The 18,358-nt window shown below is 37.5% G+C and overlaps 1 protein-coding gene and 1 pseudogene across 2 annotated transcripts; one reads left to right on the top strand and one right to left on the bottom strand.

Moving 5' to 3' along the window:
• Positions 1-5,719: 5,719 nt before the first annotated feature.
• On the top strand, positions 5,720-15,809 carry LOC18431274 (cation/H(+) antiporter 15). The gene is made up of 3 exons (XM_088858880.1): positions 5,720-6,034; positions 6,195-7,214; positions 11,562-15,809. Exons 1-3 carry the CDS (start codon positions 5,867-5,869, stop codon positions 12,798-12,800), a joined length of 2,427 nt encoding a protein of 808 aa, XP_088715006.1. The 5' UTR covers positions 5,720-5,866; the 3' UTR covers positions 12,801-15,809.
• LOC105420413 (pentatricopeptide repeat-containing protein At5g66520 pseudogene) lies at positions 10,441-16,023 on the bottom strand (annotated as a pseudogene). The gene is made up of 2 exons (XR_016049781.1): positions 13,713-16,023; positions 10,441-13,461 (listed from the first exon to the last, which is right to left on the bottom strand). The product of XR_016049781.1 is annotated as a pentatricopeptide repeat-containing protein At5g66520 pseudogene (transcript).
• Between the last annotated feature and the right edge of the window lie 2,335 nt (positions 16,024-18,358).

The raw sequence follows: 18,358 nt of genomic DNA, 5'->3' as shown, positions 1-18,358 counted from the left end.
TACTCATGTAATTGCTGGTTGATCTTGCTTTACTCAGCATTATGAATAAAGATCAGTAATATTGTTAAAAAAAAAAAAACAACCGAACTGCTTTCATCCAATACATTTCTTTCAGAGAAAATGTTTTGAAAATAGAAAAGGGTGTGTTTTGTATAGAGCCTAGGCTCTAAACAATCAAATTAGAACCTACCTTCAAATAGTGTCGAGAAATGTGGTTTCACTACTAGAAATTTTTGTGATAGCTTAAAAATATATTTTTATATTTAATAAAGTTCAAAGCTTCAAAAATAGTGTAGATCGACAGATTTTAAAAACTTGAAAATTGATGGTCTAAAACTGTATTACAAAATACACTTTTTTCAAAACTTGAAATTCATTTTTTTCTCATGTCCATGCTTCTTGATGTCGAGATGATTAATTTGAAGATATTTGGGTATCAAAACAACCTCTTCTAGTGAACTTTTGGTGCAGAGGTTAATGAAGGAATTAGCTTTTATAAATAATAATAATAATAAATAGCCTTCTTTGCTAACCATATTCGTGAACAGTGTATTTTATTGGTTTTTTTGGATGACAATTAATTTTATCTAAAATAGACTCTATATATATATATATATATATATATATAAAATTAAAATACCAGTGATAGAAGAATTCCCAAATTGGTTCAAAAACTGGTTCCAAGTATGGGGATCAGGAACCGAAATACTGCCGCCAAAAATACAAGCCTCTCAGAGGAAATTTGCTGAATACAATAATAATGATACAAGAATAGATCTTCACATGTATTTTATGACATTATACCAAATACCATGGATCATAAAATGGTCCTACAATATATCGGATAACTATACAAATAATTGAGAATACACTCCCAAATTAGGAAGACAGGTATAGCTGTATTTAGTATTTGAGTTGTTTTGCTAAAATATTTTGTAGGGACCAATCCCTCATTTATACAATTTAGGTCCGCGCTTGAGTCTATTAATGCTAAGGTTTGGAAACTGTACTCTTTATGAACTATTATTCTTACTAATGTAAACCAGTTTTGTGTAATTACTTTGTTAAGTAAGTTTACATAACTATCAGACTGTATAGTATTAGAGGATCCTAGTTCCTCATTTATAGGAGATAGAGGTCTTTTGTAATTTTATATATATATATATATATATATATATATATATATATATATATATAAAAACACTACAAAATGCCTATAGTTGAAGTTCTACAGTACTTCACTTACGACTTTATCACCATTCAAAGTTTATCACACGGTCACCGATGTCCGATAGTGTGTTGAAATTTAATATTTTGTTTACAAATCATAATGATCTGAAATTCTGTAGGTGTGTGTGCGCTTTAGTGAGATGCACATGAATAAAATATAAAACAAATAATTTGAATGATAAAAATTATGTAAAATACCCTTATAAAGTTTTAGGGGTAATTTTATCATTTTATTTGATGTCTATTATTTTTAAAATATTTTATTTCGGTGCGACTTGGTCATATGAACACACGCCCAAAATTTTAGATAAATCTGATTAGTACAATAATTATAAAAAATCAAATAATAACATATAACTGTAATCGTGTGATGAACTTTGGACGGTGACAAGGTGTAAGTGAAGTACTGAAGAACTTTACCTATAGGTGTTTTGTAGATGATTATATATATATATATATATATATATATATATATATATATATATATATATATATATATATATATAAACTTGGGATTAGCCCACTAGCTCATTTGAACATATGAGCCCAATGGCCCAAATTGAATCTGGGCCGATTTGACGATAACGGATGTCTAGTTGTGCTTGAATTTTATTTATTTTTCTACAAATCCAAATCACTTGAAATTTTAAGTGTGTGTTCTTCTCATCAATACGCACCTAATAAAAATATATATAAAAAAATTATTCACGAAAAAAATTATCAAAATACCCCCCTAAATTTTTCAGGGGTATTTTGGTTAATTTATTTCATGTAAAATATTTTTTTGATATTTTTCAAAGATTCACCTATTTTTTACGAACATACATCTAAAATTTTAAGGGTTTTAGATTTGTAGAAAATAAAATAAAATTCAAACACTACTAGCCTTCTTTGATCATCATATCGACCCATATTCAATCTGGACCGTTGGGTTCATATGTTCATATGAGGTAGTGGGTTAATCCCAGCTTTTTCCTTATACAATGGTTATATAGTAGTATAATGCAACCACACATCTCGATAACCATATTTTTGGCATTTGTATGACCTCAAAATTTGCACACACATTCTCTTCATCCTCATAATCAATCATATGAATTTTTTTTTCAATTTGCATCTTAGATATGGTCAAAATTAGTACCCATCCAACAAGAAATCTTGACCATCCATTTGGTGAATTTTAAGATCTAAGCCATAACAAATTCAAAATCATTTTTTTATTTTTTAGCATTATTAATCTAATGATGATAATGCTATATAAAAAGTTTTGGAATAACAAAATCCTTCTGAGGCCTATATCTAACCATCTCAATAAAATGGACCTCTTATATTAATTAGGCTAGAATGAAAACTTTCTAGTGCATTTTTTCAAAATTTTCTCTTTTGGGATTGTTCTTCATAATAAAAGCGTGTACATTTAAAACTTTGTGTCAAACAAATGTCTCTAAAATGGTTTTTGAAGATGGTTGCATTATATTACTATACAACCTTTGCATGAAATCATTCTTATATATATATGGAAAAGTTTATATAGAGCCGAGGCTTTAAACAATCAAATTTGAGCCTACCACAAAAATTTCACTAGAAGAGTTTGTTTTGATGCCCAAATATCTTCAAATTGATCATCTCGACATCAAGATGTATGCACATGAAAAAAAAATGGATTTCAAGTTTTGGAAATAGTGTATTTTGTAATACATTTTTGGACCGTCGATTTTCAAGATTTTCATAGATCTATCGATCTCCACTATTTTTGAAGCTTTAAACTTTATCAATAAATATAAAAATATATTTTAAGTCTATCACAAAGATCTCTAATATTGAAATCACATTTCTCGACACTATTTGAAGGTAGGCTCTAATTTGATTGTTTAGAGCCTTGGCTCTATATAAACTTTTCCCTAATATATATATCTATATATATATATTAGGGAAAAGTTTATATAGAGCCTAAACTCTAAAGAATCAAATTTGAGCCTGCTTCAAAAATTTTACTAGAAGAGGTTGTTTTGATGCTCAAATATTTTCAAATTGATCATCTCGACCGACATCAAGATGCATGGACATGAGAAGAAAATGAGTCCCAAGTTTTGGAAATAGTGTACTTTGTGATACATTTTTGGACCATCAATTTTCAAGATTTTTAAGTTTATATAGATATGTTGATCTACACTATTTTTGAAGCTTTAAAATTTATAAATAAATAAAAAAATATGTTTTAAAGCTATCACAAAGATTATATACAGGCCGTATTTCCCACCTTTGTTACGAAATGGTCTATATTTTTGAAAATATTATGTCGAGACCCTGCTGCCTCTCTTTTTCTTTTCGTTTTTTTTTTTTTTTTTTGCTAGAATTACTTTTTTTGTTGGACATTTCTAACACCGGACAAGTGGGAAATTCTCCAAATGTTCTATTTTTCTTTTATTCATGATATGTCCAATATAAAAAACACTGAAGTGCCTTATTTGTTGAGCGGTTTGGTGTTTGCATTGTAAGATTGCCCCAAAAGTCAAGTTCCTAGGGTGCCAGACATCTAGCAATATAGAACATATGAATGTACGGCTTTTTAAAGTTTTAAGATGTCTAGAATGGAAAATAAATAGAGATTTCATTTTAAAAAAGAATGGTGTCAAAATATTCAAAATAAATAGAGAATTTATTTTTGAATATTTTTAAAAAAAAATTCTTTATTTTTGAAGATTTTTTCATCATTATTTTTAAAAAATAAATAACTTTTTAAAAATAAAATAGAAATAATAAAAAAATAACTTTTTTCAACTCAATAGAAGAATTTATAGATAAAAAAAAAAGCGAATTTCCCACCGGTTCTACATTGAAAATATTGGACAAAAGGGGCAAACTTGGCAAAATAAAGGGCCAATGAGGGGGGAGAGGTGGTTTCCATGTAAATTTTTGTAAAATATGAACCAAACAATAATATTGGGGAAATTTGATCAATACATAATTTTGCTTAGATTTTCAGAAAATTTACATCTAGAGATAATTTTGGAAATACCACATGATCCTGATTTTTTCAAAATTTTATGCTCATGCCCATTTTTTATGGTTTCTTTTTTAGGTTAAATATTATAAGGCCATTTATAGTTGCCACAAGGAGGTCACAGTTGTTATTAGCCATTAGATATCAAATTTTGATACTTGGGGGTGTCATAAAGTTCAAAATTTTTTTTTTATTAAACTGAGTTTTGTGACTCCAGGCAATGACACACTTAACACCACCCGATTCGAAATTTAATGGACAAGAGTGACCTCTATGTATTAAACGTAAATGATCTTTTTGTATACTTTTCCCTTTTTTATTTTATTCGAGTTTGAACCCTGGCAAATATCTAACCACTTATTTATTTATTTTTTATTTTTTTTGTGATTCTATGATATGCCCATGATATTGGATCGCCTCATTTTTTAGACCAATCGAATATTGGAAACTTTGGATTGCCCCATACTTAGTTTTCCTTTTTCATTTTTTTTAACACATGGACCAGTATTTTTATTCGACAGTGGGAAAAATTATGTACAGACGGGTTTCCAATGCCATGGGTCATATATTTGTACAGACGGGTTTCCAATTATGGCATGGGTCATATATTTGTAAAAACTATGCATAGACCTACTCCACCTTGTGGCCCCCCTTTTTTTCGTAATTGCTCACTTGTCCGGTATTTTTAACACCAGACAGGTGGGAAATCCCACATTTTCGAGCATCTCTCTAGTAGCAAGGGCTTGTTCGATACTACCGGTCCATGTTTCTACTATGCTAAATTCTATTTTAAGGAATTTTATTGAAAAAGATATATTCAGATACAAATAAAAATAAATAACATTAATTCTATTACATAAAGTATACTAGTTAAATAGTAATAAGTTAAATAATAATAAATACTTATAATAGTTTCGATAAATATGTTTAATACCGGACAACGTGAAAAGTTACGTTGTTCAGCATTAGAAACAGTGGACAACACAGTTGTTTGGTGTGCAAATATTAGACTAGCCCTAGGTAAGAGATATTGTTTATAAGTTGAGATGTTCAATATTACAAAAGCTGAACATCGAGTATGTTCGGTTTAGGTAGTACCAAGTGTGCCCTTAAATACCGAAGTTTTTCCAACTGTCTAGCATTGGAGAATTTTTTTTTAACAAAAAAAGAATAAAGAAAAAAAGAGGAAAGAAAAGAAAAAGAAAAGAAGAGCCAGCAATGAAGTGGTCTCTGCATAATTTTAAAAAAATATGACCCATAATGTAAAAACAAAATGTCGTCCATATTACGTAAGAAGAAGGTTAAACCGTTTTTTTTTTACTTTTGAAAACGGTAACTGAGAGAGAGGAGGACGAGGAGGGAGAAAGGATGAGAGAAGAAACGGCGCATTTGCAGTTGCCGTAGAGAGACCGATTTTGTAGGAGATAAGAGATGAGGGCATGCAAGAAGAGAGAGAGAGAGTTTTTGTTACTTGTTTTTAGTGCAAAAGCGCTGGACAAGCTCTCCACCTCACACCGAGGCTCTTTTCAGTTTGAAGGGTGGCCGCACCACTCTCTCTACTCACCTCCACCACCCCATGCAAAACCCCACACCATTCTCCTTTCTCTTTCTCCACGTTCATAATTTGAGGCCATGAACGCCGAAGGTCCTCCGGCTGCACCATCATCCAACAGCTGCTTATATGCGTCTTCAAACTCGGTGCTGCTCTCCTGGCAGGCCATCATCGCTCTGGTGACCTCCGCGCTCCTCCACTTCATCCTCAAGCGGCTCCGCCAGCCCCGCATGGTCTCTGAGATCTTAGTAAATCCCCCCCCCCCCCTCCCCTCTCTCTCACTCTCTTCCTCGTTCTTTGGAAATTATAGAAACCTGCATTTATATTTGGATACAAGATTTTATTTTCTTAAGGCCCAAATATATATATATATATAGAAATACAATTTCTAAGGGTTGTTTGGAGCAGGCGGGCCTGATCATCGGTAGCATCCAGGATGTGAAAGATTTTATATTTCCAAGTTCCAGCTATGAAGCCCTCGCCTCTGTATCGATGGTAGCAATGCAGTTCTACATGTTCCTGGTCGGCCTCGATATGGACCCCCTCTCCCTCCTCTCCACCTCCCCTGACTCCCGCTCCCCCTACATCGCCTATGCGAGCGTCGCCACCTGCTCCCTCCTCTCCATTGTCGCCGCCCCCATCGTCAATACCCTCTCCTCCTCCAAACTCGGACACATCCCCTTCTCCATCTTCCTCACGCTTTTTCTGTCTAACACCTCCTCCCCAGTCCTTGCCCGCCTCCTCAACGACCTCAAGCTCCTCAAATCCAACGTTGCCTCGGTTTCCCTCCGCGCCGCCCTCCTAAATGACATGATGTCTCTCTTCTTCACCTTCATGATCGTTTCTTATGTCGAATTTATGGGTCGCAACATCTGGGGTGAGAGCATTCCCAAGTACCTGGTGCTCTTGATCGGTGTCGCTGTTGCCACCGCCTTTGCCTTGACTGTTATCCATGCTGTCGGCTCGGCTGTCTCCTGGCTGAACGACCACAACCCTGACGGGAAGCCCATGAACCCCAACCACGTCTCCCTCATCTTGTTCGTGGTGGTGGTCGTGTGCTCCGGCTTCGAGGCCATCGGTTTCAGTTCGATCGTGGGGTCGTTCTTCTTCGGGCTTCTGTTCCCAAAAGAGGGGAGGGTGTCGAGCATGCTACTCCAGAGTACGAGTTATGTTCTGTACACATTTGTGATGCCGGTGTTTTTGTTTACGGCGAGTGTGGACGCGAACTTGAAGCTGGTGGCGAATACAAAAGCGTTGGGGTTGCTGGGGTTGGTTTATGTGCTTGCGGCAGGCGGAAAGCTGGTGGGGACGGTCACTGCCGCGGCGGCGGTGGATATGCCTCTCCATGAAGGGGTGGCGGTGGGTTTGCTCATGAATGTCAAGGGGCCGTTCCATATGATGTGCTTCCATTTTGCCAGGAGGATGAATGTGAGTACTCTCTCTTTTCCCTCCCTAACCAACTCTTCCCCTCTCTTTGCAATGAGCTTTCCTCTTTCTACCATGCTCTTCCCCCTCGTTACCTCTGTGTCCCTCTTTCACAATCATATCTCATCAGCTTCCCTCTGCATTTGCATTTGATTCAAGTTTGCATACTACCGCACAATTTATCATATCAATTCATACAAGGACCTCACAAACACTCCAGCCTAACATATATCATGAAGTATGAAAAATTTATGCTTTTACTATGAAATTAATTAATAACACATTTATAACCACCCCATTTAAAATCTTACTTACTCAAGAAAGTAATTGCAATGGTTTTTTTGTATACTTTTCCATTTATGTAAGGGTGTGGTTTGTATAGAGCCTAAGTTCTAAACAATCAAATAAGAGACAACCTTCAATTAGTATCAAGAAATGTGCTTTTAATACGAGAAATCTTTTGATTGCTTTAAAATATATTTTTATATTTATTTATAAATTTAATTCTTAAAAATAAGTGTAGTCTATGAAAATATTGAAAATTGATGGTTCAAAAATACGTTATAAAATGTATTATTTCCAAAACTTGGAATCCATTTTTTCCCGTGTCCATGCATCTTGATGTCGAGATGATCAATTTGAAGATATTTAGGCATCAAAACAACTACTTTTAATTAAGCTTTTGATGTAGGCTCAAATTTGATTGTTTAGAGCTCCGCTCTATATAAACTTTTCCCTTTATATGTAATCAACAATAGTGGAATGATCTCGTGTCACTCTGATCTAACATTGCAATATAATGTCCTCTATAATATAAAAACACTTACAAACCCTCATGAGAAAATTTATATAGTATTTTATTTACGGAAAGTATATAATTAAATAATTTACCTTTGCACAAGGTGGTCACAATTAATCTTGACCATTGGGTGTGAAATTTGGTGGATGCATTTATTTCATTGACCAAACTCAAAGTTCAAAACAACTTTTCTCGAACTATGTGGCATACCTAAGCTATCAGATTTCACATAGGATGGTTGTAAGTAATCCTGACTTTCCTGTTAAATGGTCTCATTGTATACTATCCATTTTATTTAGGGTGCAGTTGGCATACATATGCATCCGTAGCTGTAGAGGTAAGGTGCACCTTCAAATTTTATCATGGTATATAATTTTGATGTAAAATGTTTTTAGGATTATCTCAAAATCTATTTTTATATCTAATCATAAAATTTTAAATTTTAAAAATGGTTAAAATCAAGTAGATCTATAAACATATGAAAAACTTGAAAATAGACAGTGTAGATAATATGTCGTAAAATGCACTATTTTTTAGATTTAAAAAATCTTTTTATTTTTCATGGTCACATATCTTGATGATTCAACATTAAAACTATCTTTTCTTATGGATTTTTGAGGTGCATCTGTAGTTCTACATTATAAGGTTGCATCTTTATATAAACTTTTTTCTTTTATTTATGGCTTATCACCACTCAAGGGCCATTATGCAATCACATGTGTCTGATAGTGTTTGAATTTTAATAAATTTTCTAGAAATCAGATTCATATGAAATTTGGGGCGTGGACATCTAAGCAATTCACACTTATGTAAAATATTAAAAAATAATTCTCAAAAGATAAAATAATAAAAATACCACTAAAATATTTATAGGGGAAATTTGGATATTTTGATTATTTTTTATATTTTATTTAAGTGCACCTTACTAAGGCACACACACATAAAAAAGTTTAGGTTAATATGATTTATAAAAAAAATATTAAAATTAAAAAAACTAGCCGACAATCGTGACTATCGGATAAACTTTGAATAGTAATGAGCCATGAGTGAAATATTCTATGAGTGTTTTTAGATATGAAAAACAATTTGGCGTTTCGGCCAAAGGAAGACTTAGGATTTAAAAAAATAATAATACAAATAAAATATTTTTTATATAAAAAATTAGAAAATAAGCTGTTGAATAAGTCATCTTATTATATTCCCTGCTACTGTTTTCTTTTTCGTCCAACCCCTTCAAAACTATCAGCTGTTTCCTTTCTCAACTCCCTGTGAAACCAGTTTATATTCCTGGTTCAAAGACCGATCGATTTCTCTCCCACAATAAACACCTCTTTCTTCTCCTCTTCCTCTCTCTTGAGGCCATGCTAAAGCCTAAAAGCCTGGCCATGGAGTTTTAGTAAATAAAAACCCTAAGATTTCACTTTGTTGCATGAAATTTCTTTGGAAAATCGAGGCTCAGAAGAGTAAGGAACCTGTAGTCCATTGGTGGCTGAATAAACAACACCAGGCATAGTTGGAAGAGGTGGAGGAGTTGGGGATTTTCCGGAGTACGAAATAAGAAAAATAAAAATAAAAAGTGAAGAGAGAGGATAAAGGTCAGGAGAGAGTGAGAGAGGGCATTGAAGGGTTGGAGAAAGAAGAGAGACAGTAGGATATTGAATGGTGAAACCTTGCAACTGATTTAAAAAAGAAAGGAGGGAGAGGTGGTTTAGAGAGAAAAAAATGGAAAAGAGAGAAGAAATGGGAAAAAAAAGAAATTTCTTTGCTTCAGCCGAAGAGGCCAAAGCTTCGGCCAAAGTGGCCGAATTGAACCGAAGTTCACCAAAGGGGCCGCATCACTTTACTTTGGTCTAGTCCAAAAATCCGAAGACTTCGGCCTCTTTGGCCAAAGCGAAACGAATTTAATAACATTGATTTTACCTGATAGAATTTTTGGATCCAAGCCCCTCAACAAAAAATCTCAAAAAGAAAAAAATGGGAAAAATTGTAGGATAGAAACTTCCACTTCTAAAATCACACAAGGGAGTTTATTCACGCGAAGTATATTTTCATGCGCACCAAACGTCCAATCTATATGTTATTGAGAATCTTCATTGAGATATTGAAAATATGAAAAATAATATTATATGGTTATAATGCATCAAAAGTGTAAGCACAACCCGTATTAATCAAGATTGCAGACTTGCAGAAGAAAAGATATCATCGGAACCATATGGTCATAGCAAACAACCATAGTCATGTGGTTCATTGTACTACAGTTAATATGTTAAGCAGTAATGAATGGGAGCAATTTTCACCTTATATTCAACCAATTGAAATTTATATCCCTAATCTCCCCATGTCATCATCTAGATGATTGATAACCTCGTTGTTAAGGGCTTCTGATGAGCATATTATATATAGGAGATGGCTCATAAAAATGGTTTAATATCGACAAGAGAGACAGAGAGTTGTATAAATAGAATAATTACAGTTTGTACAGGGTGTGAACCTTAAACAATTAAAATACAGCACACCTCCAAATCGTGTCGAAATATGTTGTTTTGTTGCCGAAAACCCCTGCGGTAGCTTAAAAATCTAGATTTTTAGCCTTCTAATAAAATTTGAAGTTCCAAAATTAGGTGGATAGAGCAAATCTATGAACACTTAGAATCTTGAAAATGAACCGTATAAATTATTTACTGTAAGGTGCACTATTTCCTGGTCTTGAAATCATGTTTTTCACATCCGTACATCTCGATTATGAGATGATCAATTGGAAGGGTTTTTCAGCATAAGAACAACTTCTAAATGGGTTTTTTGAGGTGCAACTTAGTACTGTAGTATAAAGTTGACACATTATGTAAATTTTTTTAATCATATTAACCAACTAAATTACCATTAAGAAATCGACTTGAAATATCCATAATTATGACATAAGTTCTAAACCATAGACATAGACAAATTTGATCATACATAATCAGATCTTAACTTGGCTACGTTTCATGTTGGACTCTTTTCAACGTTAATTATTTTTAATTGTTATATTAAAGGATGCGGTTTGTATAGAGCAGAAGCTCTAAACAATCAAAATAATACGTACCTTCAAATAGTATCGAGGAATGTAGTTTCAATACTGAAAATCTTTGTAATAACTTTAAAATATATTTTTATCTTTAATTATAAAATTTAAAGCTTCAAACATAGTGTAGATCGAGCAGATTTATAAAAACTTGAAAATATTAAAACTTGACGGTCCAAAAATCCGTTACAAGATGCACTATTTCCAAAACTTAAAATCCATTTTTTTTCTCATGTCCAAGCATCTTGATGTCAAGATAATCAATATAAGGATATTTGGGCATCAAAACAAACTCTTCTAGAGAAATTTTTGAGGTGTGTTTTAATTTGATTGTTTAGAACCTCGGATAAACCTTTTCCATTGTTAAAATGTGCACCCTTTCTTTTTCATTTTTTTATTTAATCTTACTTTCTACTCATCAGAAAGAGTCTATTAAATCTCAAAAGGTGACTTAAATTCAGCTTGGCATTATGTACCCATGACCATGCAGATCATCTCAGAAGAGGCGCTCACAGTGATGGTCCTGGTGGTCCTCCTCAGCGTCAGCACCGTTTGCCCGATCATCTCCTTAATCGTGCGCCGTGCCCGCCGCACAGCCCACTTCAAGTGGGCGGGCCTCGAGTGGCACAACCCATCATCTGAGCTCCGGATCATGGCGTGCCTCCACAGCCCACGCAATGTACCCGCCGCCATCAGCCTCCTCGAGGCTTCCAAAGGAACACCCTCCTCCCCCCTCCTTGTTTATGCCATGCACCTGCTCGAGCTCACCGACCGCACCGCCGCCACCATCATGTTCAAGGTGCGTGCCGACCCCACTGGCCATGCCTCTGCTGCCGCCCCCACGGATGAGGCCTCCATTGAGAATGATGAAATTGTCCAGGCCCTTGACACATATGTCGGCTCCACATCAGGGCTCACAATACGCCACCTCAATGCCATCGCCTCCTTCTCGACTATGCATGAGGACATTGTGAATGCAGCCCAGGATGCGCTCGTGTCGCTCATATTATTACCGTTCCATAAGGTGCAGAGGGTGGATGGACGTATGGAGGAGGTCGCTGGGTCAGCCGGGCCTGGGTTCCAGGGCGTGAACCGCAGAGTCCAAAGGAGTGCCCCGTGCTCGGTGGCGATCCTAGTGGACCGGGGGATTGGGGGAGCCACCCAGCTCACAGCAGTGCACGTATCACACCATGTGGCAGTACTCTTCTTTGGGGGTGCCGATGACCGTGAGGCCCTCGCGTTCGCAAGTCGCATGGCGGAGCACCGGGGAATCAGCATCGAGGTCGTGCATTTTATTCCAATGGTTGAGGACGAGGACAACATTTCAGTAGCAGGAGATGCAGATGTCGAGAAGGTTTCTGAAATAGCAGAGAGGGCGAGGGAGAGGAGGCTCGACTGCGAGTTCCTGGAGGACTTTCACACACGATGCATAGCGACAGGGCAGGTGGGGTATTTGGAGAGGAGGGTGGGGAATGGGGCAGAGATGGTGGAGGAGCTGAGAGGGATGGAAGAGATGTACAATTTGTTTGTGGTGGGCAGGGGAGAGGGGAGCCGGCCATCAAAGCTGATTGAAGGGATGAGTGACTGGGATGACTGTCCGGAGCTGGGGCCAGTCGGGGACTTCCTCGCGTCGCCGGACTTCTCAATCACAGCATCAGTGCTTGTCATGAAGCAGCACGCAAGATCCGCCACCGACGAGGTCGATGATGACTTTGAGGTTGTCATCTAAGGACTGCGCTTTTCCATCGACAAAAAAAACACCATCTCTTATCTTTTTCTTTTTTCCTTCCATCTCTCTCATTTTATTTTTCCTTTTTTAGTCCTACACGAAGACCTCCAACCACTGATTTAAAAATAACCAATGATGATCGAGGAAATGCTGAATCGCCCTAATTCTTTCTGATTTTTATATTTTCTTTTATTTCTCTGTAAGTAGTTGCCCAATACAATCTGGTTTTTATATTTTCTTTTATTTCACTGTAAGTTGTTGCCCAATACAACATGGGAATCCCTGGACCGGTAAATCAGAATGCCTGCAGGGTCAGGGCCAAATCGGACTTGTAGATTTCTAAATAACTGTTTTTAACCATCTCTATGAAGGGTTCTTTAGAGGGCTTACTAACCAACGAGGCATTCATCAAAAGACCAAGACCCTCTATGGAGGGTTTTTAGAAGGTATTCTAAGAAACGAGTCATACATCAAAGACCAAGCCTGTGATTCCATACACGAATCGCATGAGTAGACCACGCTGCTTCGAGATTTTTTTATTTTTTATTTTAACGTTGTGTGTTTTTTATTGAGGGTGGTATATGCAATCATCAACAATTTAACCAATGATGTTGAATCCATGAACTCAACAAGGACATATGTTACCTTAGCTGACTCGATCCTGCATTTTTGGTCAAACACAAAACCATAGAAAACTTTGATTAGACCTGAGCTCAAGTTTTGGGAAAATCATTGTTACAACAAATGTGGCCATACAAGTTAATATGCCATGGTCTAACAACAATGTACATTGTAAAAATACAAATGGCATAAATTTATGCAATATCATACAAAATGACTGGCTTATTAGCTTAGTGGTTAAGGGTCAGAAGGCAAAATTGTGGTCTTGGGTTCAAATTAAAGATTACTCACCAAACAGGGGGCTTCTAAATCATGGATAAGAAACTCCAAGCAGTTTCGATCTGCAATGCTTGAGTACTGAAGATGCAGATCCTGGCATAGATCCATAACATGGAGAACAGCATAACCACGCTCCCATTTAGCACAGGTGTCACCAATAATCTTTACAAGAACATAATCCCTCTTTGAAATGGTGAAACACATTATGGTCCCTCACGATTATTTCCCGAATGTAAACTGTAGAAATAAGCTTCATTACAGTGTGGCAATCGAGACAAACCCGGAGATTCTTGACAATCCTAATGGGCACGCCCAACCCCACACTTACAAGCCCAAAGGCCAATGCCAACTTCTCACTATGGTGAGAGATTGCATGCTCTTTCTCCTCATCTTCTATGTCAAACAACACTGGAGATGTGTTGGGTGTGTACCCTACAAGCTTCAATCTTGAGGCCATCTCTTCAAGCATTGCATATATCTCTTTTGTCCTGCAATGTGACTTGTCCCCTACATAGAATTCATGAACAACGCCATCAACCTCTATTGAGCTTATGCCTGGGCTCTTTTGAAGTCCCTTAGATTGCATTAGTTTTCGAGTCTCCTTCGCCTCTTCCCACCTTCCTACTCTGGCGTATATGTTTGAGAGGAGAACATAAACCCCCCCATCTTTAGGATCCAGCTCAACTAAGTGCTTGACCACATATTCACCAAGTTCAGCATTGCCATGTATCCAACAAGCACCAAGAAGGGTACCCCATAGAACGCTATTGGCCTCTAATGGCATGGCCTCAACAAAAGCTCGGGCCTCATCGAGAAGACCAGCTCGACCAAGCGCATCGACCATACAACCATAGTGCTCGATTTGAGGATTAATTCCATAAATTTTGCTCATAGAGGTGAAATATCGGCGACACCTCTCAACAAGGCCCCCATGGCTACAAGCACATAGAACACCAATAAAGGTAACCTCATTTGGCCTTACACCCTCATCCTCCATTAAACCAAAGAGCTCTAAAGCCCTTTGGCCATGGCCATTCATAGCGAGCCCTCCAATCATAGCAGTCCATACAAACACATCCTTTTGTTGCCCTAATGACTGGAAAACGCTTGATGCATCCTCTAAGCACCCACATTTCGCATACATGTCAATGAGTGCAGTCCCGACTATGGTATCCAGCCTGGTCCAGTTAGCCTTTAGATACTTGTGTAATCTCCTCCCATGGTCCAGCGCACCTAGGTGAGTGCAAGCCGATAGTGCACTCACTATAGCAGAACCATTGGGCCTCACATGAGTGTCTCTCATCTCCCCAAAGAGCACCAAGGCCTTGCGTGGGTGCCCACCTTGTGCACACGCGCTAACTACAGCGCTCCATGAGACTACATTCCTCTCAGGCATTGAATGGAAAACCTCAAGCGCATGGTCCACGAGACCGCACTTTGCATAGCCCGCAACCATAGCATTCCAAGTCTCAACATTACGAGAAGGCATTTGATCGAAAAGCAACTTGGCCGAAGTCACATCCCCAGACTTCATGTAGCCGCTTAACATAGCATTCCACGAAATTATAGTTCTTTGAGGCATCTCATCGAAAACTTTACGAGCATCAATGATGAGACTACAATTGACAAAACCAGATAACATCGAATTCCAGGTGACTAAATCTCTATGAGGCATTTCCTCAAACACTTGACGAGCTTCATCGAAATTTCCATGAGTAGAGTACATATTTATTAAGCCATTTTGTGAGAACACTCGTGAATTTCCTTCAAATTTCACAATGTGAGCATGGATTTGGAGACCTGGATTGATCGAAGAGAGATGAGCGCACGCCTTGGCGAGAAAGGGGAAAGTGTAGGAGTTAGGGTTTGTGTTGGAGCGAAGCATGAGAGAGAAAATGGTGAGGGCTGGTGCAGGAGACGGGGAATTGGCGTAGGCTTTAATGAGAGTGTTGAAGGAGAAAGTGTTGGGGTTGGGGAGGTGGGTGAGGAGAGAGAAAGCATAGCAAAGATTGGCACACAGAGAGAGCGAGAAAAGCTCGAGGAGCTTGGCGGCTGCAAAGGGGTAGAGGAAGAGAGAGTGGTTTCGGAGCATTTGGGCGTGGAGTTGGAGGAGGTGGGGCATGGAGACGGAAGTGAGAGAGTGGAGGAGGCGGAGGCATCTTGGGTGGTTCGATGAGAGAGAAGGGCAGGGCGTTGAGCACATTGCTGGCTGCCTCAAGGCGCCATGCTCACGCTCCCCCTGTCTGTTGGATCAATGTAGCACCTGTTCACTCTCTCAGCCAATTTCTGGTATATCTATAAACCCATGAAATGGACGGTATACATAATGTGTTTCAATATGCATTATTTATGGGATTGAAAATCTCTTTTTTTCAATATTTCTACATTATGGATTTTTGAGGTACACCTATAATTCCACATTTTTAAAGTTGCAATTTTATATAAACTTTTTCCTTTACAATATTATTGGCAAAAAAAAAAAAAAAATCATAGTCATATGATATATGATGTTATAAAAAAAGCAAAAACTAAAATAAATCATAGTTATAAGGTGGTAATGGATTCAAACAGATCAGGGACCTGACGAGTCCAACTATGGGTCCAAATTTTGGGTATGGGTCCAACCAGACGCGACCCGTTCGCCACCCCTAGCCGCGGATATATTTACGCCCCAAAAAATTGACGATGTAACCTCCTCATGAAGATAGTGACGAACTAAAATTTCGCCCACCCAAAGTAATGTCCCAAGATTGGATTCGGAGAGCCCCATCTAAGATGATCTAAACTGTATATAACTCAAAATCTATTTTTAAAGTTTTTAAAAAAAACAGAAAAACAGCGACCAGGAAGACTGCTTTGGCTAAGGGAATTCCCAATGACTCGCAACCCAAACCCACAAGGCCCAAAAGTAGTGACTTTCTCAGTCCTATCCAAAACCTAAAACCTGGCTTTCACCCCATGAAATTACCCTTTCCTTAGCCTAAACCACCCTATGGATCATACACTAGTTTAGTTCATGGTGCACCATACCATATAGTCCAAATCCCACAGGGAGCAAACTAAACATGCCATAGAAGTCCCCACAAGTAGGGAAACAGAATTAGTTAACCCTAAGCTAGCTTAGTTAGGCCTAAAACCTTGCTATCAACCCAATTTATTAGGAAAACTTACCAAATTAGCCTAAGCCAACCTTAAAACATACATAATTAGGTTAATCCTTTCCAAATCCGCCCTAAACATTGGATTAGGAAAGCCTAGCTTGGATTAAACCATCTAATCACCATCAAGCCACCATGGTTAACCTAGATTCCATTTTTTACTGAAATTAATTAAAATAATAAACAAATAAAACCCAATAATTTATATACAAAACTGCCTAAACCCCTACACATAAACTATGGATTGTCATTAGGTTCATAGACCACCATAGTTCCCTTTCACCTCCGAGGCCTAATCAACTTGGATAAGACTTTGACAATGCCCATCTATGACTCAAGGACTCTGTAAGACATAGGGAACAGTCCCTCCATGTCAATAGTCTGATTCAGGCCCCGACCTGGATATCAACCCTATGGGCCCAGTTACCACATTTCCCCCCTTCGTTTTTTTCTTAGTTCAAGTTTGTTTTTAAACTCTACTAAAACACCTTCTCCATGTTTCTAAGCCTTTCCATAGCATTCTCTCAGTTTTGGGTGAACTTTAGCAGGCATGGCTGGTTGATCATAAAAGGTGGACCAGGAGGTCGATACTTTTGTGGTCCATAATTTGATGGAATACCCTTATCAAACCAACCAAGGTAGAGGAAGCCCCCACCTTCACCTCCTGAGTTTGGGTGTACTCACGTGGTGTGGATCCCAAAACTTTTACAAAAAAAAAAATAATTGCCTGTGTCTTTCACTCGAGACAGTAATTATACGAAGTATCCCCGACAAAGAGCATATTTATGTGGTTAATGTTATAGATTAACCAATCTAACAAAGTCCACGAACTATAGCAATGTTATCATAATTAGACCAACCACCGAACCAATGGCAAGTTTGGTCTAGTCAAAACCAATTTGACTAGTTTGATCAGTTTTTATTTTAAAATTTTGAAAATTAAAAATAATAATTTACAAATACAAAATATTTTACAAAAGATAGTTTATTAGATGATCTGGCCTGCCAAACTAGTGAAACATTGAATTGGTGTTTTTTACCAAACTTAGTTTTTGCATGATACTAGACCAACCAAGGCGTCAATATGCGGTCCAGCTAGTCTAGCCTACTTTTAATAACTATGTATAGGCCTAGCAATGAGTTGGGTGGCCCAGCCCTACAAAACTAGGGCCTAGGATACAATATTTGGCTCCAGCGCCAGGTGGGCTCAACTAGAACCACAACAAGCGCAGCCCAGTTTGGCCAAGCCGTTCCTCAGTGGGGAATATAGGTCCCTACCTGTTTTAGAAATAGTTAGTGGCTTTCAAAGGCGTTAGTTGGAATAGAAACCTAAACTAGTAGATGAGGCTTAGGGAGTACTATACCACGACGTCAACCCCATTCCTACCCTAACCCTTGTTGGATAGGGTGACATGCAAAAATAATGCACATAAGGAAATCTTATATTATGTAGGATGATGATTGATATTGATAAGTTTCCTAAATAAAAGTAGATTGATA

Source organism: Amborella trichopoda, chromosome 2, assembly GCF_054954075.1.
Source record: "Amborella trichopoda isolate Santa Cruz 75 chromosome 2, AtrichopodaSantaCruz75HAP2 v2.0, whole genome shotgun sequence".
Taxonomy (NCBI): Eukaryota; Viridiplantae; Streptophyta; class Magnoliopsida; order Amborellales; family Amborellaceae; genus Amborella; species Amborella trichopoda.
Note: the sequence above shows the minus strand (reverse complement) of the source record. Positions and strands in the feature narration are given on the sequence as shown.